Source organism: Leptodactylus fuscus, chromosome 6 (assembly GCF_031893055.1).
Source record: "Leptodactylus fuscus isolate aLepFus1 chromosome 6, aLepFus1.hap2, whole genome shotgun sequence".
Taxonomy (NCBI): domain Eukaryota; kingdom Metazoa; phylum Chordata; class Amphibia; order Anura; family Leptodactylidae; genus Leptodactylus; species Leptodactylus fuscus.
The window spans coordinates 125,916,702-125,939,388 of NC_134270.1; the positions used below are offsets into that span (position 1 = coordinate 125,916,702).

General features: G+C 43.9%; 2 protein-coding genes across 6 annotated transcripts in view; one reads left to right on the top strand and one right to left on the bottom strand.

The window, feature by feature from the left end:
• The window catches only part of GRB7 (growth factor receptor bound protein 7), a 75,263-nt gene extending 63,767 nt beyond the window's left edge, over window positions 1–11,496 (bottom strand). Inside the window, exons 1-2 of one of the 2 annotated variants that reach the window (XM_075278286.1) lie at window positions 11,064–11,496; window positions 6,200–6,269 (exon numbers count right to left, since the gene is read on the bottom strand). In XM_075278286.1, the coding sequence (XP_075134387.1) occupies window positions 6,200–6,269; window positions 11,064–11,234 (241 nt within the window). In that variant the 5' untranslated portion in view covers window positions 11,235–11,496. Of the gene's footprint in view, window positions 1–785; window positions 1,261–6,199; window positions 6,270–11,063 lie in introns of those variants that run through there. The other variant, XM_075278287.1, reaches the window with a different exon arrangement.
• The window catches only part of LOC142209381 (E3 ubiquitin-protein ligase TRIM21-like), a 95,755-nt gene that overhangs the window by 49,053 nt on the left and 24,015 nt on the right, over window positions 1–22,687 (top strand). The window lies entirely within an intron of this gene.

Consider the following 22,687-nt stretch of genomic DNA (forward strand, 5'->3'; position numbering starts at 1 on the left):
ACACAAAATGCCCCTGAGGCTCAATAAAAGATGCCAGCAGGCCCTCTGCAGCAGTACAGTATTACCCGCAGCCCATGCCAGCTCCTATATTATTCAACTAACCCATTAACCAAATCATACTGGCCCGATATATACTACTGTACTCTATACACCAGCCCGATATATACTACTGTACTCTATACACCAGCCCGATATATACTACTGTACCTTATAGAAGCTGCCAGTACACTATTCTATATGTACATGACAGATGTGATATACGCCATACTCCATTATCCTATGCTCGAGCGGTGCCTATTGTATATCACACACTGTTTCTGACCTTTAAAGACTATACATTCAGCTGTTAACCCGTTCCCATCTATACTGTACTTCTAGCCTACACTCCAAGCTATAGAAACGTATCGTTAAGTAAACCCGTGTGTTAGAAACTAGTCTTAATAACCCGCGCCTCACAGGTTGGCTTAAAACTTCAGCTGGAAGAAGTTGCTGGGACTTGTAGTTCCCTGGCAGCTAGATAGATACAAGTTGTTAACATGTGTCATGTTCCCATCTCAACTAGAATAAACAGCCCCACAATGAATACAAGCTATACTCAGATCTAGTGTATATACACTTGCGTTCTCTACCGCAGCCTGTATACATCCAGTTCTGCTTAGGTAGCACTCTTACTAATACACACAGTTACACACGTACACACACAGATCACATATTAAGTCACACCGTTGACTCTGCTCCATTACCAGAGGGGTCTTTTCACATAATGATAAGTGACAATTTCCTACCTGTACCAATGACCAGTACAGAGATCCGGGGGGCGGTGGGGGGGGCTCTTCACCGAGTGGAGAACTGGCAATTCCTGTTTATCCTCCTCTCTTTATCTACCTGTCTTGATTTACATGGGCACTCCTCCCAGGTGACATCACCTGGAAACACTTTTCCCGCCCTCTTGAAATATGAATCAGAGGCATCTTATTGAGTAGCCTGACCAGGTGTCTATGTGCAAACTGTATGGCTGTCAGCTTTAGTATAGACAGCAGATATGCTGTCTCAGCCTGCTGTCTGGGCGTGCACATGTTGCTATGTACTTAAATGCTATCTTTTGTCTTGTACGTGTAATAATCATGTAAACTCCTGGGTAGGAATAATCTGCAGCACACAAATGCACGTCTTAGGGAGGTAGAAGTCGTATGTGTACATACTGTGCATTCCCTGCTTAGCAGCTCTGTGAGCTCTTGGACTGGCTCCAATGCCCATGTATAAGCCTCTCCTCCTCTGTATGCTGCTTGGGAGGGAATTAGTAGCTGAGCTGCACGTTTCGTTTAGAGATGGGAGGGTACAGGTTGAGTGAGGGAGGGCACAGACACTTAAAAGTACCAAACGGGATGGTCCAGCATCTCCAACACAAGCTCATAATACAGTATATACTAAAATCTCGTCCATCATCTCCGTATACCAAACAGAATATCCATCAAAGATGCATAGATGTGTAGAAGATATAGCAGATATCACAATGTATTGTCCTAAATTCAGTTCTGCTGCACGTTACACATTTGGGTCCGGGGCTGCAATGAAACTACTCAGTCCACATCCAAAGCTCCAAAACGTCTCCTAACCCGTGTTCATAGTTAAGCCTCATGCATGCAGTTATAGCTCCATGTAAACTCTAAATGTATGGATCCACGATATAGCATTCATAGATGTCTACAGGGCCTTAAGACTCCCCTTCCTCCATCTCAGTTCCCACTAAATAGATGGACCGGCAACCATCACTCTGAAAATCCATATCTTTACATAGTTTGTACTGGCTAGGATGTAAACCTCCAAACAAGGCCAAAGAAGTCTAGTTTATGGTATCTTCACCTATTTGATATAGTTTAATCAAAAATGGCTACCTTTAATGAATAGTGGCCACACAGGTTAGACAACGTTCACACTAATGTTATTAATGTCTGTTGCTGTTATCAGTCATAGGATGACAGCAATGGACCTTCACTGTAGCAGAGTAACGGAGACAATGTTCCCATTGACTACAATGTAAACAGCATGGCAAATGCTGTCTTCCTTCATGTTTACCTATTTCTGTAATGCAAGGAGAAGCCCGACATGCACAACATATTCTTCCGTCATGAAGGAAGAAAGCTTCTGTCATGTTTGTATGTAGATGGACACCAAACAGGGACTCTGTCAGCATCTGTCATTTAATGTCCGTTGCTCTTATCCAGTAACAAATGAGAGTAACTGACATTAAGTAATAGTAGTGTGAACCTAGCTTTAAACTATAGTTGCCTGACAATTGGTTATAAATATTACTGTGACTGACTGTTACTGTTATATTTGGCAGGACCTACGACCCCATCCACGCCTCAGCCCAAGCCATGACCTGTTTCCTTTTAATCAACCTACCCACACCTTCCCAGCCCCCAGCATTAATGTTCACGGTGGGATTGTCCTTATTGATAATCCCACCATAAATTGAATGGCCGCATTATGGCTATCCAAAATCTCTGTTGGGTGTCTTTGGGCTTCCTCTCATTTTGATAGGACAAACAAAAAACACTAACATGGCAGACATCAAAAACACTAACACCATATGAGACAACAAGCAAAAATGCCAATATGAACAGAGGCTTATGCACAGGCATAGTTATAAGAGGTAGAGAAATAGTAACTACACCTGAGCTCAGGTAACCAAAACTCCCCTCTGTCACATAAGGAATCTGTAAAGCTACAAATAGCACGTGGTAGGTGGGTCCTGTTACAGATCTTGTACTGGGGCCCGGGAGCTTCACGTTGGGAAGTTGGGTCTCTGCAGATACAACTTTTCAGTTGTATTCTGTCCCTTGTGACAAACTATGTAAATACAATAACATATCTACAAGTAACAATATATAGATATTAAAGAAGAGTAGTGATGGACGGCACCAGTGACTCATCTCATTGAGACATCTTAATAACCATCACAGAATGACAAATTCACCGGCCGCTCCCAGACCTACTGACAGTGAAAAAACAGGACGGACGTGTGGGTCATGAATAATACAGAGTACAGGAATGTTAAAGGGTAGTACAGGATTAGAAACATATGGAAACAGCACCACACCTGTCCATGGCTTATGTCTGGTATTGCAACAGAGTTCCATTTTAGAAAAGGGGCTGAGGTGCCATAGAATACTAATCCTGTACCCGGCAAGTATGGCTCTGTTTTTGGACAAAAGCGGCCAAGAACACCCCGGACATATATGAAAATATGTGTAAGGAAGAAGTGAAGCTGTTCGTATCGACCAATCAGATTGTAGTTATCATTTACAAAATGTCCTCTCATACATGAGACCTGGAATCTGATTGGTTGTTATGTCTTCTTCTTCCTTGGCAACAGCTTTGATAACTTTCCGCCATAGTGTTTTGTCAGTAAAATACCATATTGGTATATGTCAGGGCAATACAGGCAGAATCAACAAATACATTGTTGCACCTTTTCTTCTTTTTTCTATTTCAATGGTTTTTTTTTATTGTTTTGAGAGGAGGGTACATTAATAAAAAAAAAATCATTTTCTTCTTTTTATAGTAACTATTCATTGTCCCATTTAAATAGTGAAGAAGAACAAGTTGGGTAGCAGGACATAGTCCCTTTTTGTGGGGACAGTTTTTCTTTTGGATTATATACAGGTACAATAGCCAGGTCAGTACCAGCCAGTAGAAGTGCGGTGTGCACGAAACGGCCTGCCGCTGTATATTCTGGGGCCGGCTATGCCTGTTTTTACTGACTCGCAATAAAGTCTGACGTTCGGAGATGACGCTCCTGTTTCTTCTTTTGTGTGGATTCCAGTTCTATGTATGCTAAGGCCATATAAACCATAGAAGGAGATGTTGTGCAGTGGGGGTTATTTGATCTCTTTTAGGCTGAGGCTGCACGTTGCAGAAACGCAGTTTTTTTTGTTGTTGTAGATTTTGCTGCTATTTTTTGAGCCAAAGCCAGGAGTGGATTGAGCAGAAGGGAGAAATATAAGAGCTTAATATATATGTCCCATTCTGATTTTCCCTACAGTGGGATTATTAAAGGATTATCTTATTTTATTCCTTTTGTAGCCATTGTTGGCCTTGGTTCAAAAAACCGCAACAAAATCTGCAAAAAAAAAGCTGCATTTCCACAACATAGGGCCTTAGCCTAAATGATAGTAAACCTGCATGACACCACCAACCCCTACACAACCTTCCCATTCCCTTTATAGTCACTCTTGCAGAGAAAAACTACAGAAAAAATATGATGCGTTTCTGCTGCATTGGGGCCTTAGCCTTAAAGGGGCTCTATCAGCAAAACCTAAAAAAGAATGATCTACTTACGCATCGTGCACGCTGGGCGGGCATTCAGGGTGTGTCTTCTTCTTCATCCATGCCTCCTCTTCCTCCGATGTCCTCGGGTCCCGTCCTCCTCCGGCGCTCGCTAACTGACATTGATTAAAAAAAATGGGCGGGGCGCATGCGCAGTAGCCGTGGTAGAAGCAGCATGCTACTGCGCATACGCCCAGGCCATTTTTTTTTTATCAATGTCAGTTCGCGAGCGCCGGAGGAGGGCGGGACCCGAGGACATCGGAGGAAGAAGAGGCGTGGATGAAGAAGACGGCGGACCCTGAATGCCTGCCCAGCGTGCACGATGCATAAGTAGATAACATTCTTTTTTAGGGTATTATTTTAAAATGGGGGGGTAGTTTAATATAACATTTACGGTGCCTGAATAGCCTTTTTAAAGACTATTCACGCATATATGGGGCTCTATCAGCATGATTTTGCTGATAGAGCCCCTTTAAAGCGTACCCGATGTGTTAATGTCTCTGGCTCTACCTTAGTAAGCACTCTCAAGCTAATCATATGAGGCATAAGTGCTAACATGACTCCCTTAGGCTTGGTTCATACACTACAATAACTGTTTGACTGGGAGCCACACTACTACTACATCAAGGACATTTTCCTAGAACTGCTTCTATGAGAAACCATTGTGCCACATGTAAAAAACAAAAAAATCCATGTGAACGTGCAAAACAGTTATCCCCTCCCTATTAGTGTTCTATTCAAGCCAATGGATGACAAGCTGTATGACGCAGCATATTTAGTCCTCCGTAGATTCCTGTCCGGTGTTGTAGGTATTATATGCACCCAAAAATGAGATGTCAAGGTGTCCATAGCAAAGCAAAACTGGATCTGAATATGTCCCACTCATCCAGCCTGACAGAACAGTATGTCATATACTGTATATCTGCATCTAATAGTGAGTCTTTTATATACTGTCTATAATCCTTGTCTGTGATTCATTTAATACAATTGTTATGTAATGTATATACCGGTAGATATGTTGTCATCCTCTCCCCTGACCCTGTGGGCATTTAGATTTGATCCCAATCTGTCTGCTGCTTCTCCTTCAAGTCAAATATTTGCATTTTAGTTTCTGTGTGAATTAAGTACATATCTAATATTTGGCACTGACACAGAAGGGTGACAGGTGATCTACTTAGAGACAGTATTACACATAAAATTCAATTACAAATGAATGATAACTAATTCCTATTGTTCTCAATGAAAAGAACACACATTGGTTGTCAAAGACAAGGCTGACTGTAGAGTATGTGGGTCTTTGGTTGGTAGTGTAAGTGACCATCATCTTCTCCACTTCTAGCTTTGTCAAGATGCCATGCCTTCTCACATTCCCAAGTGTAATGTGCCCTGGCATTTGCCCAGATGTGTCCGGTGCTGACGTCACGCCTGGCTAATGAGATTGATATTTCCTTTGCATCACATAGGAATTCAATTCAGAGAACTCCGGGGACATGCCTCCCCCTGCACTAGGCCTTAGGTACAAGATCAGTTTTTACTAAGACATGTTTTAAGATAGGCCACAGACTAGCTTATTGTTTCTTTCTTATTGTATCTTTTTTGCCGCAGTATATAAAATGATGGGTTAGTTAGGTAGCATCGTAGGTAAAATCTGGTCCAAATGATATACTAAATGGCCAAGCAAGCAAACAATAAGATTATATAGTCTTTCCTGAAGTGGAAAAAAATCCTCCTGGTGCATGAACAAATAGTACTGGCACCTGGATGCAAAGTCAACGGTAAAATTGGGGAGAATCCAGCATTTAGGAATAAAATCCCATAGCTTTATATCCTGAAAGGTTTGTCAACATAATAACTTTGAGTTCCTTACCGTCTTCCAAGCTGTCTTCATTCACATCACACCCTGTGGTCTCACAGCTTACCCGTCCTCCACCATTCTCCTGGAAATGACAATTTTACATACTCATTATTGGTTTATGTGTTTTTGGCCCACACCCCCTTCCAAAAGGGTTGTTCACAACTTAGGTTTTTATAGTGTATCCTTAGGACAGGCCATAAATATCCTATGTGTGGGGACATCGATCAGCTGTATGGGGCTGCTTGTGGTGCCTGTACTATGCGCAATGCAGAGCCAGAAATTGGCTCTGTGACTTGTATAATGGTTGGGGGTTTGTACTGCTGTACCGTCGCCTGGCCACTACAGAGGGACTGGGATTACTCCAGTTTGTGTAAAGTACAGATTTTGGAAGAGGCCCCATACAACTGATCGGTACAAGGGCCACCTGCTAATCTTTCACCAACCAGATATTTATCCCAAGGATAGTCCATAAAAACCAAACTCCTAGACAACTCCTTTAACCTCATATACTGTACAAGAGGTTAGTGCCCTAGGGTCCAAACTAACATAGTGACTGCTTACAACTTAAAATTAACAACTTCCTTTTTTAGGTCTAAGATTCTGTGCGGATTCATTTCTTAATATATATGTATATTCAGTGTTCTATTTTCCACATGCAGCGCTCCAAATCCTCCAGTGATCAAGATGAATGATAACATTCTGGCTACCTACAGCCACCACTAGAGGGAGCTTTTGAAAACAGTATACAGTAAGCTCTTAAGCTCCCCCTAGTGGTGGCTGAGTACTGCCAGAATTTTACCATTTAAAGTGAATTTACCACCACCAAAATTTCTTCTAAAGCATTTACAGTATATACTGTTGTAGGGGAAGTTATAGTGAACATATCTTTTTGTTTCATTGTGCAATCTTGCTGCTGAGAAAATCAACTTTTAATCTGTCTGTAAATAAGCAGTTCAATGCACTTGAAGTGTGGCTGCATGTGCCAGAGCACCTGTTTTCACCTGGATTTGCTGAACATTGGAACCTTTCACCTTTACATTAGAGGACGGTGCTGGGTGATGATTGAAACCTGATTTTCTCAGCAGCAAGACAGCACTTTGAAACAAAAAAGGTATGTTCACTATGTCACTTACAGCCCCTACAACAATATATAAGTGGTTATAAAGCTATTCTGGTGGTGATAGACTCCTTTTAACTCTATCCCTATGCCAAGGGTTGTGAACTTTATCAAAGAACAGAGGTAGAATAGCTATAATTATATAATAAATAATAGTAAGGGATAGTATAGGAAGATAGAAAAACACACATAACAGTAGAATTCTCTAATTTAGTAGCAATGTCCACTGATTTTTAGGGGGCAAATGCATTGAGCATTTCTGCCTTACTATGCTTTCCTTCTGAGCTATCAAGCAGAAACAGGAAGATGAATGATCCTGGGCTTGTAAAGTCAAGTGCTTATCTTCTAAGACATCAATGTCCCCAAGTAAATACTGGGTGGTCCGTATCATGGGCATGTTTACTTTGGAAACTTTTTTATAGCTCCAATTCATATCAAATAATTTGTGTGGGCAGTGCGCGGCAAGCACACGGACCCCATTATAGTCTATAGGGTCCGTGTGCTTTTACAGCACTGCACATGCAATTGCATTTATATTCATTTCAATGGGAGCACCTAAGGGTAAGTTCACACTGAATAAACGCTAGCTTATTTTGTAGAGTAAAATTACACTTGTAAATTTTGCTATCCCATTGACTTCAATGATATTTTTTACACGTGTAAAAATACGCCTGTAAAAATACGCTTGTAAAAATACGCCTGTAAAATGTCATTGAAGTCAATGGGAGTCTTATTTTTACACGTGTATTTTTCAAAAATACACGCGCGTTTACTCAGTGTGAATGTAATCTGATTTTGATGCTGAGTCCATCTCAAAATCACCTCAGAATTCTTCAGTGTGAACATAACCATATTTCAATTTGTAGACTATTAAAATTGAAATATTTTCATGTCCTCAGGCACATGTGGTATAATTCACCGCTAGAAAGCCACAGTGCGCTGAATTCAACGCACTATTAGCTTTCCTGTTATGTGCCCCAGGTGAAGAGCTATCGGTGCCATTACCGTAGCTGTTCAGTGTCAGAATGGCGTTTCTGACAGTCAGTCAAGAACGTCCCTCCTCACAGTAGCGTTTACTGCGCTGTACCATGAGAGTGGGAGCATTCCTTACCACCCAACCATGACGAGTGGTGAGGAATGCCCCCCTACTCCTGACAGTACTCGTCCATAGACTAGTACTGGGGGGGGCGTTCCTCACCACTTAGCGTCATGGCTGGGCAGTGAAGAATGCTTCCTCTCACAGTACAGCGCAATATATGCTACTGTGAGGAGGGGCGTTCCTGACAGATGGTCAGAAATGCCCTTCTGACACTGAAGAGCTATGGTAAAGGCACCAATAGCTCTTCAGCGGGGGCACAGAACCGGAAAGCCGAATTCAGGAGTGCACGGAATTCAGCGCACTGTTGGCTTTCTAGCGGTATATAATACCGCATGTGCCTGAGGACGTGAAAGGACCTCTTTAAGGCTAAGGCCTCCCACTGCGGAAAAACAGTTTTTTTTGTTGCAGATTTTGCTTCGGTTTTTTGAGCCAAAGCCAGGAATGGACTGAGCAGAAGGTAGAAGTATAAGAGCTTCCTATATAGTTCCCATTCCTGTTGTAGGCATTGTTGGCTTTGGTTCAAAAAAACTGCAACAAACTCTGCAACAAAAAAAAGCTGCATTTACACAGCGTGGGACCTTAGCCTAAATGATAGCAATCCTGCATGACAACACCAACCCCTGCACGACCTCGCCATGCCCCTTTTTCGGGAAAGTGGCAAGGTGAGTGCAGAAATGAAAAAGTTGCCATTTTTGTGCACAAATCCGATTTGTACAAACAATTGCAACTTTTTATGCATGGTACCCCAGAAAACTGCCATAAAAGGCATAATAAATGCTTGCCGTTTTTATCTCTTTTCCATCAAATTTTACATTTTTCCCCCATATATAAGTCTATGGGAAAAATAAAGCATTGTCACAGTTCATATGAACATGCTTTATTTTTCAAAATCACTAGTCATTTTTTTTAAACACTACAACTCCTGCAAGCTTTTTTTTCACAATATGGGAACTGACATTAAATAAAATCGCATTCCCTTTCCTGGGAATATACAACACTGTATTTTTCCATTGCGTTTCAGCAAGGGCCAAAAATGCTGTGTGGCCTTAACCTTAATGTGCCCTCTGGTTCCATGACAATAAGCATGAATGATAATAGGCTCAGTGATACCAGTGATTCTCCCTAGAAAACAATGGTCAGTGACCTGAGCAGATTTATACCACCAGTAAGCTAATAAGACATGGCCAATCTGACCTATGCGCTTCCACTCTACCTACGGTATACCTGTTCTGTTTACTGAAAGGTACACGTTGTCCAAGCCCTAGCCCTAGCCCGTGTACCAAAGATGACGGGTTCTCTCTCCTGACATGTCTGTTTTAGTAAATACTTTTGACAATTCTGCAACTTTTTTTTTCTTTTTAGAACTTTTTGCTGCCCTTCTGATCTTCTTCCTGGTAATACGTAGATAACCTGACAACAAGGCGTGTCCCTACGTCAAGACTGATTGGACAGTGTAAGGGTGGTGCCACACGGGGTACCGGCTGCAGCCGCCAGGGCTTTCACTTAGTAAGCAAAAGCAATAACTGGTTACCAGCTTACCCTTACTTCTGGCTGCACAGTAACCTGCAGAAACAACCAGACAATAGTAAGAGTAATCTGGGAATCACTTAAGTGAAAGTATTGGCGGCCACAGCACAGGCCAGTACCCCTTACCAAGTGAAATGCTAAGATCCAGTAGTAAATTTGGTCCTACATTTCCAAGAGGAATAATGGAGGAACAATGGGGAACAGAATTATGCACAGAACACACGGACTGCTAAAGCAGCGGGCAGGAATGTTGCCCAATGGACCCTATTGACCATAATGGAACCTGTTGGTATCCTTTATTTTAAACTGAGACCGCTGGACAAAATCTATCCACCATTTTCGGCAGTTTCTGAGATGGGTCTCCAAATGAAGACTCCTGCACAAATGTGAACCAAGCCTTATTTCAAGTGGAATAAAAGGATTTACTAAAACATTTTCAAAGAAGATGACAAGTCCTCTTTAAGTACAATAATGCGCCTATTAAAAACCTTACTGCTGTCTGTCCTATGTAGTATTGCTGAACGTGTTAGCCAGCTCTTAATGGAGCCACCATTGGTACGGGGTGACAGCTCTCCGAGTTAAGGATGATCTGTCAGACCTGTTTAATGTAGGACATCTATTAAATCTATCACCAGCCCCACTGACACGTATGCTAGTCATGTGATACCTCATGACCAATCAGACAGCTGGGTATGTGCTGTTTTACATACAGAGCACACCTATGATGAGCCCCTCTAATAGGAATTTGGAGGGCTTCTGAATGGGTGCAGTGACACCCATGTGCACCCTTAATGCAGAAATTCTAACAGATTCCCTGGTATAAAGATGACTGTCCCATAACACAAACCCTTTAGGATAATGCAGCACATTTACCTGTCGTTTTATGGAATAAAACACAGATTATTATGAGCAGTGCCAAATGAGCAATTCCACACTGCTATGTTTGACAAACTCAGTTCTGCTACACTTGGATATCACAAAGCTCTGCAAACTCAGAGCTGTCTTGTTTGCTCGCTTACAATATGGCTGCTTTCTAACATGCATGGAAGAAGTGGAAAGTTTTGTGAAGTGTGGCAGGCAGTGTGCCCCTTCCCCATGTGTGCTCTAAGCTGCATGCTTATGTCATTTCTTACCTTATTCTCAATGAGCAGCTCGCAGACTCGCTTCTCATTCGAGACTCTATTTTTTCCATTCCTCTTCTGACAACAACACAATAATTGTTCCAGGACATTCCTCCAACAAAGCTTTCTGTTCCTCTGCCACCCAACTGGGTGAGAAGTTCTCCTCTCCTCGCCCAAAAACATGGGGCACTGTGCACCACTCTGACTCTGGCAGCCAAATAAATTAAAAAAAGATTAAGCTTGTGTATGTTCGCTTTCCATGTCTTTGTCAACTCGTGACTACAGGAAGCAATAAGTTGCTGTGTCAGTAGTCCTAGAGGTTCCAGACACTGTATCCAAGCATCACCAAGACTTCGAGGTTGTCCAGGTGCTGTACCCAGAAATCTGACAGCTTCCTATCCTGCTCCCTCCAGCCTGTATACGCCTGGGACTCTGCAGTGACGAGGAGTCTCAGTTGTTGACACAAATCACACACATAGTGATAGCAGACAGAGTCCAGACAGTCCAAAATATTCTGCTCTCCACGTGGAGACTCAGTCGCCCCTCACAGAATTTTGGCCTTAATGACTAGAGAAGATATAGGACTAGATTGCAAGCTCTTGGGAATGCTGTTTCCAACTTGCAGTGATCTGAACATTAACCCCTGCAAAATGTTGTGTCAACCTAGCTGTGACTGTGCAGTTGTAATACAAAGTCTCTTATCTACAGCATTATGAAACCCTGTGTATGTTAACTGCAAACTGGCGAAAGTGCCAACAAGTTTGGCAAGACCCCCAGTAACAATACCAACTTTATAGAACAATGCTGTTATAAAGTATTGCTGGATCGGCTAGCTTTTCTAGCGGTCTTTTTGTGGACCCCCTTCTCTGAAACCCCCAAAAAACAGTAAATACTAAAATTAGACACATAGACCATCCAGAGTCATTACTCCACATCTTGATTTGCAAAGGTCAAGGCCATATACTACAGAGGTGACGAGATACTAGTCATAGTCTTTGACCTTTCTTCATCTATGGTAAAGATACTATATGTTGCCCTAGAATAGATATAATGCCCTGGGCAAAGGCAGATGTTTGTTGCTGTTATCACACTAGCACCCAAGACACTGACCACATGTTGTGCCACCCGTGCCCATGTAAGAAAACATAAGATAATCCTTTAATAGTCCTACCCTGGGGGAAATTCAGTGTGTTGCAGCATCATGGATAATAATACAATAATATATTACAAGAAAGAACACATACAAGCTCATAGCAGATAGAAAATATACTAGGAGCCATAGCAACTAAGGGGGCGTTCACACTACCGTCAGTGTCCGACAGGTAGTGTCCGCTCCTGGTGTCCGTTCAAAATCTCGCACGGACATTAGGAGCGGACACTAGCTGTGTCCATGACACTTGTCATTCACTTAAATGGCAATCGGGTGCGTTCTTTTGCACTCCGTGCCCTTCCTTCATTGTCCGCATGTAAAGATGTCCGACTTTTCAAGCGGACAAAAAAAACCTACATGTGCGAGATTTTGAACAGACACTAGGAGCGGACACTACCTGTCGGACACTGACGGTAGTGTGAACGCCCCCTAAGAAGGAAAAGAAAGACTCAGGATCATTTAGTTCTCTGTGCGGAGTAATCTCCACTTAGCCTGATGTAGATATACAGCCTGACAGCAGTTAGGAGGAAGGACCTCCGATAGCGCTCCTTCTCACACTTGGGGTGAAGCAGTCGGTCACTGACAGTACTGCCCAGTGCTATCACGGTCTCATATATGGGGTGGGATTTATTCTCCAGCATGGAGCTCACCAGCTGACGGGGCTCCCCAGGACAGAGCTCACCCTTCTAACCAGCCTGTCAAATCTGTTTCTGTCCCTGACTGGCATACTACTCCTCCAGCAGGCCACTCTGAAGAAGATGGCTGATGCTACCACAGAGTTGAAACAGGCCCTAAGAAATGGCCCCTGGACTCCAAAGGCCCTCAGCCTCCTGAGCAGGTAGAGCCTGCTGTGACTCTTTCTGTGTAGCGCCTCCAGGTGATCGGCCCAGTCCAGCTTATTATTGAGCAGAACACCCAGGTACTCATACGTCTTGACTATCCCAATGCCTGTCCCCTGGGTGTCCACCGGATTCGGGGCACTCCTCTGCTTACTAAATGTATATTCATGTATATGCATATCTTGACTTCCAACTTATTAATGAACTTCAGCTAACAGTATTAAGCTTTCAGACGCCAATTCAGAGTATTAGGAATGTGATCTCTGTATGAGATCGTGTATATACAGTATACCAGACCACATTATGTGCAGTATATAGCGAGTATTCTGACCATCTTATACAACTAATACCAGTGATCTTCTAGGACTCCTTATGTGGGTCTCCATTGTCTGTCCCTATTGGAAGTCTTGCTGGAGTTCACACGTTCTTGTAATTTCCTGCAATCTTCTGCTCAGTCTTAATACAAGCACATAATAAATTGGCCCAGTCTAGGCAGTTGTCAGCAATGTAATATCTGATCCTTACAATGCTTTACATTCAGGGATTTCTGGCATTGCCTCCAGTCTAGGCCTCTCTCATTTCCTACTAGTGTAACAATAGACGGTGAATTGAACAAAAGAGTAAAAGTAAAAGTAATAGTGTCCAAGCGGTGGGGAAAGTGATCCCCATTGTTTGCACAGCTGCCAGTGAATAGTGATATAGAATTAAGGCGTTGTATTTGTCGTATTGCACACTTACATGCATACGTGTCAGCCATTACTCCTGGTGTCACAGGGGAATACAGGCATCTGATACTTTCTTTAAGTGAAAGGACTAGGTCAAAAAGATAAGTACAATTGTAAACCTGTCAAAGGGAATAAATTATCCCTCGGATGGTGATAAAACCTCGCACGTCTGTGCATTATATTTATATGCTGGAACAAAAGTCGTGATGTCAGTCAGTACAGGTCGGATATAACATTATCTGCCGTAGGCGTAGGGCCATGAGCTTTCTGAGACATCTACCAGTGCCAGGTGGATCAGATCTCATGGTGCTGGCTTTTCTGTCACCCGGTTCTGTTCCCTCAGGTCTTTCTTGCTGTCAATCCCATTCCTTTTATTACTTCATACTTTCTTACTATCTATACCTGGAGTGTGTGAAATGTGACCTACCATTAGTGTGTTCATCAAGGGTGACTAAATCTGGCTGTCCTGGGAGGCTTAAAAGGAATTGTTTTCCACGCCGCCGTTCAGTAGATATCCTGGTTTTCGTTGTTATGCTAATGAGTCTCCAGACAGCATCGGGGGCGTCCCCTGTGCTGCTTGAAAACTCTCCAGTGCTGCCGCCATCTTCTTCTCTACCTCTTCTTCCGGGCACTGTCATGTATTCATCCAAAAGTGCCGACTGCGCATGTCCATCGGCCATTTTGCTGTGGCCTCTTCCGTTCGGCCACAGGAAAATGGCCGACGGACATGCGCAGTCGGCGCTTTTGGATGAAGACATGACGGTGCCCGGGAGAAGAGGCAGAGGAGGAGAATAAGATGGAGAGTTTTCAAGCAGCACAGGGGACACCGCCAGGGCTGTTTGAGCACTGGAGAATGTCCACTGTGCTGTCTGGAGACTCATTAGCATAACGATGAAAACCGGGATATCTACCATACGGCGGCACGGAGAAGAATTCTAAAAGTAGGGGAAGAAAAGCCTTTCTTAAGGCTATTTGGATGTGGGCTTAGTTAAAAATGGGATTCTAATGATAGAATACCTTTAAATGTAATCACTATTAGGCTGGTCTTACACAACCGTATTGGTTTTACAGTCCGCAAATTGCTGATCAGCAACACTAGTTGCTGATTGGCAACACAGACATCGCAGATGCCTGTGTCCTGCCGCATGCGCCCATAGAGTTCTATGGACGAGTCCGTGCAGTGCCATGAATTCACGGTCTTTGCGGACCTGCTGTACTCAGTGCGGACCTCAGTCACGGCCCGGCACACCACAGATAAAATATCTGATGCTGTAAGAGGACGCACTGAATATAATGTTGTTTTTTTTTGTTTGTTTGTTTTTTTAAATGTAGATTGTGAGCCCCACATAGAAATCTATGCAAACACGGGGAGAACATACAAACTCTTTGCAGATGTTTTTTTTTTTGCCCTTGGCGGGATTTGAACACCAGGACTCCAGCGCTGCAGTGCTAACCACTGAGCCACCGTGTGGCCCCTGTCAGCCATTTTCCTGTGGCCTCTCCCGTTCGGTCATAGGAAAATAGCCGATGACGGCCAATTAACTGTCAAGACATCTTTGGCCCCCACATTACTAAAGCCATCTCCAACCTCTACAGTAACACAAATAGCTTCAGACCCTACCGATACCCCTAAATGTACACCCCAGGCCACACCCTAAAAACAGTCCCAAGACCAAGCCACAGATTAAGTACAGACCCAGTAATAAATTTAGCACACTAAGAAAATACCCAAATGATAAAGAGAGAAAATGAAAAAATCCCAATGGGGTAGATTCATCAAGACCTATGTATTATACAGCCCTCTGAGGCCTGCTTCTCATCATGAATCAGATGCTCTCTCCTATAGGTGCCTTTGCAAAAATGAATGCCAACAAGCTGGTGTAGATTTCTGTCAACATTTATACCGCACATGTGGCAAAAATATTACTGAATTTGGCGTGGGTGTTGACTTCTTCCACACCCTGCCATCTTTTAGAAAAGGGGCTGATATAAAATGCTATTTGCGACAATTTTAGCCACAAGTGATGTATTAAAGAGTCACCATGTGGTTTGCAACTTTTTTATGTTGATTCATAGCTAAAGTGCTCCAATGCCTTAACTGCTTTATCTCTTTGGATAAAGGAATCTTTTAACAAAGTAATATTGTTGTAGTTTTTGCAGTGGGCCCGTTCACACGGAGTAAACGCACGTGTTTTTTGGCAAAATACATGTGTAAAAATACTCATGTAAAAATAAGACCCCCATTGACTTCAATTAATTTTATACGTGTATTTTGACGTGTATTTTGAAGTATTTTTTTACACATGTAAAAAAATGTCATTGAAGTCAATGGGAGTCTTATTTTTACACGTGCGTTGACTCCGTGTGAACGGGCCTTTAGTCATTGCAAACAGCCCTCTGAATCAATTGTGTTCAGAAGTGTCTGGGCTTTATCTACACTGTGCAATTCTGAAGGGCTCCTTGGCCACCAGCTGAGCTGTATACAGTTCACACTGGCATTCCAAGCTAGAATCCAGAGATCTACAAGCCTTTAGGGTCCATGCACACTGAGTTTTTTGGCGAGGATTTAGAAAATGGTTTCTTGAAGCAGTTTTTGGAGCCTTTTTTTGAGGCTTTTTTAGTATTTGTTTTTTTTCCTCCAGCACAGTGTATAGACCTTGAAAAAACCAGTAGCAGTTTTTCAGTGCAGTTTTTGCAAATTCCGTGCCCAAATCCACAATGTGAATTTTCCGCCTCCCATTGACTGCGTTGCTTTTGCAGGCAGAATCTACCTGAAGGAAGCTTTTTTTCTGCTAGCGGAAAAATTCCACAAGTGGAAAAATAAAGCGAACGAAACCCATAGAACTCTATGGGGAGGCGTTTTTTCCACGTGGATTCTGACGTGGATTCAGCATTGCGGCGTGTGCACACCACGGTTTTTACTGCAAAGTGGGCATGAGATTCACTAGAATCCCATCCACTTTTCCCTGACTGTAAAACGCTGCAGGCAAATCGTGGCGTTTACATCCTGAGGTGCTCTGGCCTGAGGCTGAGGCCCCACGTTGCAGAAACATAGCTTTTTTTGTTGCAGATTTTGTTGTGGTTTTATGAGCCAAAGCCAGGAGAGAATTGAGCAGAAGGTAGAAGTATAAGTGCTTCTTATACATTCCCATTCCATTTGTAGCTATTCTTGGCTTTGGCTCAAAAAACTGCAACAAAATCTACAACAAAAAAAGATGCGTTTCTGCAACATGGGGCCTTAGCCTAAAGGGGTTGTACGAGTTCTTAAAACTGATGATGACCAATTCTTAAATTGTTTTAAAAGGGCTGCAGCACTCAAACGCTTATTCCTGTTGATGGCTCTGTCTCTACTCTATACTACGCTCTATACATCCCTATAATTTACATAGCATACATATTCCCTGGAATGGAATAACACTGCAATATTTGGAACAACTACTATGAAAAATTTGGTGCTCTGAGTAAGGGTCCATTCACACGGAGTTTCCATGCATGGATTCTGACGCAAATTCCGCGTCAGAATCCACACATGGAAATTCCGTGTGAATGGACCCTAAAGCAGTGCCCGGTGCCCAAGGTGAGCAGTAAAGAGGCTGGAACATTCACACGAGCGCCCTTCAAAACAGCAGATTGGTGGAGGTGCTGGGAGTGACACTCCACCAATCTAACATGGAGGACAGACCATATATTTTAATAACCTGATAACCTAATAACAACTTTCAGCAAATTGCACAAATTATAATATAACAATACTTTTGCATACTTCCCTTTACAGTACATGTAGACTACATATCATTACATCAAACATGAAGTCATCCATGCATAACACTTATTAACCACATGATGTCGCTATTGTGCTGCGTTAAAACCTCTATCAAACACATTTCATTGTGTAGTAGCGCATCCCTACAGTATAGTGCAGTACTAAATGTGCTGTAATACTCTGTACACTTGCCAGGATAAGCTTCTCCTTTAGACAGTAGGTGAGGGGTGTATTACGTTTTTCTGGTTTACTGTGTAAGTGATTTACAATTCCCACTAGTTATTTCATTTCTCACTGTATACGTAAGGACTCGTCTATCTTTACCATTCATCTCATTTTTCTATAAGCTTCATTATGTATTACTATGCAATGGTGTTTTTGGGGCTTCAGAGCCAATTACTAGTTGTCCATATAATTATCGCCCTATATTACAATAGTATGAACTTGCAATGGTCATCCCAGGACCAATTTATATTGTAACGGTGAGGTGGCGGTATAGAATTCATTGTTTTCCCTAAGGGCTCCTTGACAGACATCATGAATTTCAAGTGTTTTTACAAGCATTTTTGGTGGCGACCTTTATTTTGTAACATTTTGTACATTCCAGTAGCATTCTACATAATAAAAAAATCACTGACCCAAATGGCGCCACAAAATAAGCTGCTTTGTCATTGACAAAGAAATAACACCCCGAGAGAGAAATGTCAGCTTGCTGCAACATGTGGCATGTAGTTATGTCTCAGGTAGATATGTAAGCAAAATGGGGCCCTGGGCAAAATTAAAAGTGGGGCCCCACTAGTACATACAACATAGACAAATTCTGTTAATTCGATGTGCTGCAGTGCCTCTCACTGATACTTACAGGGGTGTTCATCATGTCTTTTAAGTGGTTGTTTGTAAATTTGTAAGTTTTTTTTTTGCAAACTAGTTGCTTCTGTGCCTTATCTTTAAAGTACAGGTGCAAAAGCAACAAGTCATATGCCCTTCGCCACACTAAAAAATATTTATATACGTACAGAGTTATCAAATGGGACCGCTATACCAGGACTAAATACTGTCACGTCACCCGCTGCCCGCTATACCAGGACTAAATACTGTCACGTTACCCGCTAACTGCTGTACCAGGACTAAATACTGTCATGTCACCCGCTGCCCACTATACCAGGACTAAATACTGTCGCGTTACCCGCTAACTGCTATACCAGGACTAAATACTGTCATGTCACCCGCTGACCGCTTTACCAGGACTAAATACTGTCACGTCACCCGCTGACCGCTATACCAGGACTAAATACTGTCACGTTACCCGCTAACTGCTATACCAGGACTAAATACTGTTACGTCAGCCACTGACCGCTATACCAGGACTAAATACTGTCACATCATCCGCTGACTGCTATACCAGGACTAAATACTGTCACGTCACCTGCTGACTGCTATACCAGGTCTAAATACTGTCACATCACACACTGACTGCTATACCAGGACTAAATACTATCACGTTACCCGCTGACAGCGCCGCACCTCCCATGAGGCGACCTGAAGCGAACGCTTCAGGCGGCGCTATGCCAGGGCCTCAGGGAGGGCGGCATTTTTGCTAACCTAAGCCAGTCCAGGACAAGCTGTCCTGGACTGGCTTAGCACCGATCGGTGGTTTAGGGAGGCCACTGGAGCAGCGCTGCTCCAGCAGCCTCCCCTCACGCTCAGGCAGAGCGCAGGCAGTCTCCGGGCCTGCTCTCTGCCGGCGAACGGTGCTAAGCCCCGCCCCCTTCGAGGCACCACACCCCCTCCGCTAAGCCACGCCCCCGATCCGCCCCCTCCCCCGCCAGGGGGGGCTTTCTGCAGTTCGCCTCGGGCGGCGAAAGGGGCTGGTTCACCCCTGCCCGCTGACCGCTATACCAGGACTAAATACTGTCATGACAGCCACTGCCTGCTATACCTGGACTAAATACTGTCACATCACCTGCTGACCGCTATACCAGGACTAAATACTGTCACATCACCCACTGACCGCTATACCAGGACTAAATACTGTCACATCACCCACTGACCGCTATACCAGAACTAAATACTGTCACATCACCTGCTGACCGCTATACCAGGACTAAATACTGTCACATCACCCACTGACCGCTATAAAAGGACTAAATACTGTTACGTCAGCCACTGACCGCTATACCAGGACTAAATACTGTCACGTCACCTGCTGACTGCTATACCAGGTCTAAATACTGTCACATCAGACACTGACCGCTATACCTGGACTAAATACTGTCACGTCACCTGCTGACCGCTATACCAGGACTAAATACTGTCACGTCACCCGCTGACCGCTATACCAGGACTAAATACTGTCACATCAACCACTGACTGCTATATCAGGACTAAATACTATCACATCACCCGCTTACCACTATATCAGGACTAAATACTGTCACGTCACCTGCTGACCGCTATACCAGGACTAAATACTGTCACATCAGACACTGACCGCTATACCTGGACTAAATACTGTCACGCCACCTGCTGACTGCTATACCAGGACTAAATACTGTCACGTCACCCGCTGACCGCTATACCAGGACTAAATACTGTCACATCAACCACTGACTGCTATATCAGGACTAAATACTATCACATCACCCGCTTACCACTATATCAGGACTAAATACTATCACGTCACCTGCTGACCGCTATACCTGGACTAAATACTGTTACGTCACCTGCTGACCGCTATACCTGGACTAAATACTGTCACGTTACCCGCTAACTGCTATACCAGGACTAAATACTGTTACATCAGCCACTGACCGCTATACCAGGACTAAATACTGTCACATCATCCGCTGACTGCTATACCAGGACTAAATACTGTCACGTCACCTGCTGACTGCTATACCAGGTCTAAATACTGTCACATCACACACTGACTGCTATACCAGGACTAAATACTATCACGTTACCCGCTGACAGCGCCGCACCTCCCATGAGGCGACCTGAAGCGAACGCTTCAGGCGGCGCTATGCCAGGGCCTCAGGGAGGGCGGCATTTTTGCTAACCTAAGCCAGTCCAGGACAAGCTGTCCTGGACTGGCTTAGCACCGATCGGTGGTTTAGGGAGGCCACTGGAGCAGCGCTGCTCCAGCAGCCTCCCCGCACGCTCAGGCAGAGCGCAGGCAGTCTCCGGGCCTGCTCTCTGCCGGCGAACGGTGCTAAGCCCCGCCCCCTTCGAGGCGCCACGCCCCCTCCGCTAAGCCACGCCCCCGATCCGCCCCCTCCCCCGCCAGGGGGGGCTTTCTGCAGTTCGCCTCGGGCGGCGAAAGGGGCTGGTTCACCCCTGTCCGCTGACCGCTATACCAGGACTAAATACTGTCATGACAGCCACTGCCTGCTATACCTGGACTAAATACTGTCACATCACCTGCTGACCGCTATACCAGGACTAAATACTGTCACATCACCCACTGACCGCTATACCAGGACTAAATACTGTCACATCACCCACTGACCGCTATACCAGGACTAAATACTGTCACATCACCTGCTGACCGCTATACCAGGACTAAATACTGTCACGTCACCTGCTGACTGCTATACCAGGTCTAAATACTGTCACATCACACACTGACTGCTATACCAGGACTAAATACTATCACGTTACCCGCTGACCGCTATACCAGGACTAAATACTGTCACATCACCCGCTGACTGCTATACCAGGACTAAATACTGTCACATCAGACACTGACCGCTATACCTGGACTAAATACTGTCACGTCACCTGCTGACCGCTATACCAGGACTAAATACTGTTACGTCACCCGCTGACCGCTATACCAGGACTAAATACTGTCACATCAACCACTGACTGCTATATCAGGACTAAATACTATCACATCACCCACTTACCACTATATCAGGACTAAATACTGTCACGTCACCTGCTGACCGCTATACCAGGACTAAATACTGTCACATCAGACACTGACCGCTATACCTGGACTAAATACTGTCACGTCACCCGCTGACCGCTATACCAGGACTAAATACTGTCACATCACCCACTGACCGCTATACCAGGACTAAATACTGTCACATCAGACACTGACCGCTATACCAGGACTAAATACTATCACGTCACCTGCTGACCGCTATACCTGGACTAAATACTGTCACTACACCCACTGACCGCTATACCAGGACTAAATACTGTCACGTCAACCACTGACTGCTATACCAGGACTAAATACTGTTACGTCAGCCACTAACCGCTATATCAGGACTAAATACTGTCACATCACATACTGATCTCTATACCAGGACTAAATACTGTCACGTCACCCACTGACCGCTATACCAGAACTAAATACTATCACGTCACCCATTGACCGCTATACCAGGGCTAAATACTGTTAAGTCAGCCACTGACCGCTATACCAGGACTAAATACTATCACGTCACCCACTTACCGCTATATCAGGACTAAATACTGTTACGTCAGCCACTGACTGCTATACCAGAACTAAATACTGTCACATCACACACTGACCTCTATACCAGGACTAAATACTATCACATCACCCGCTGACTGCTATACTAAGACTAAATACTGTCACTTTACCCGCTGACCGCTATGTTCAGCACTGAAAACAAAAGCCTCCCATTGACTTCAATGGGTGCCGCTAGCTTTTTTTCCACTAGCACAACTTTCCGCTAGTGGAAAAAAAAAAGCTAGCGGAACCCATTGAATTCATTGGGAGGTGTGAAGGATCTCGCCTTGCCAAAGCCACTTTGGCCCAGCCTCTGGCCTACCTGGCCTTGCCACGGGCAAAACTGCGATCAACTTCTTATCCTTACCGTCCACTCTCACCCTAAGAGAGGGACCGGGTCTTATAGGATAATATTAGATGAGCTTTCTAAAGTTTTATATTTATTAACCCAAGAGGGTCAATACTAGACAACCAACATACATAGAGATATATGCTAGCGGATACAAGCTTATATGGTTACAGAAAGGGAGGTTACAGTGCAGTAAGATAAAAGAATAAAAGATTAGAAACAGAATTATAATACCCAGTGGGGTCTCCGGAGTTCACCTCATGAAATCCAGGGCACGGTCTTTTAGAGTCCATAAGTAATCCATAGGTGGTAAGGGATTGA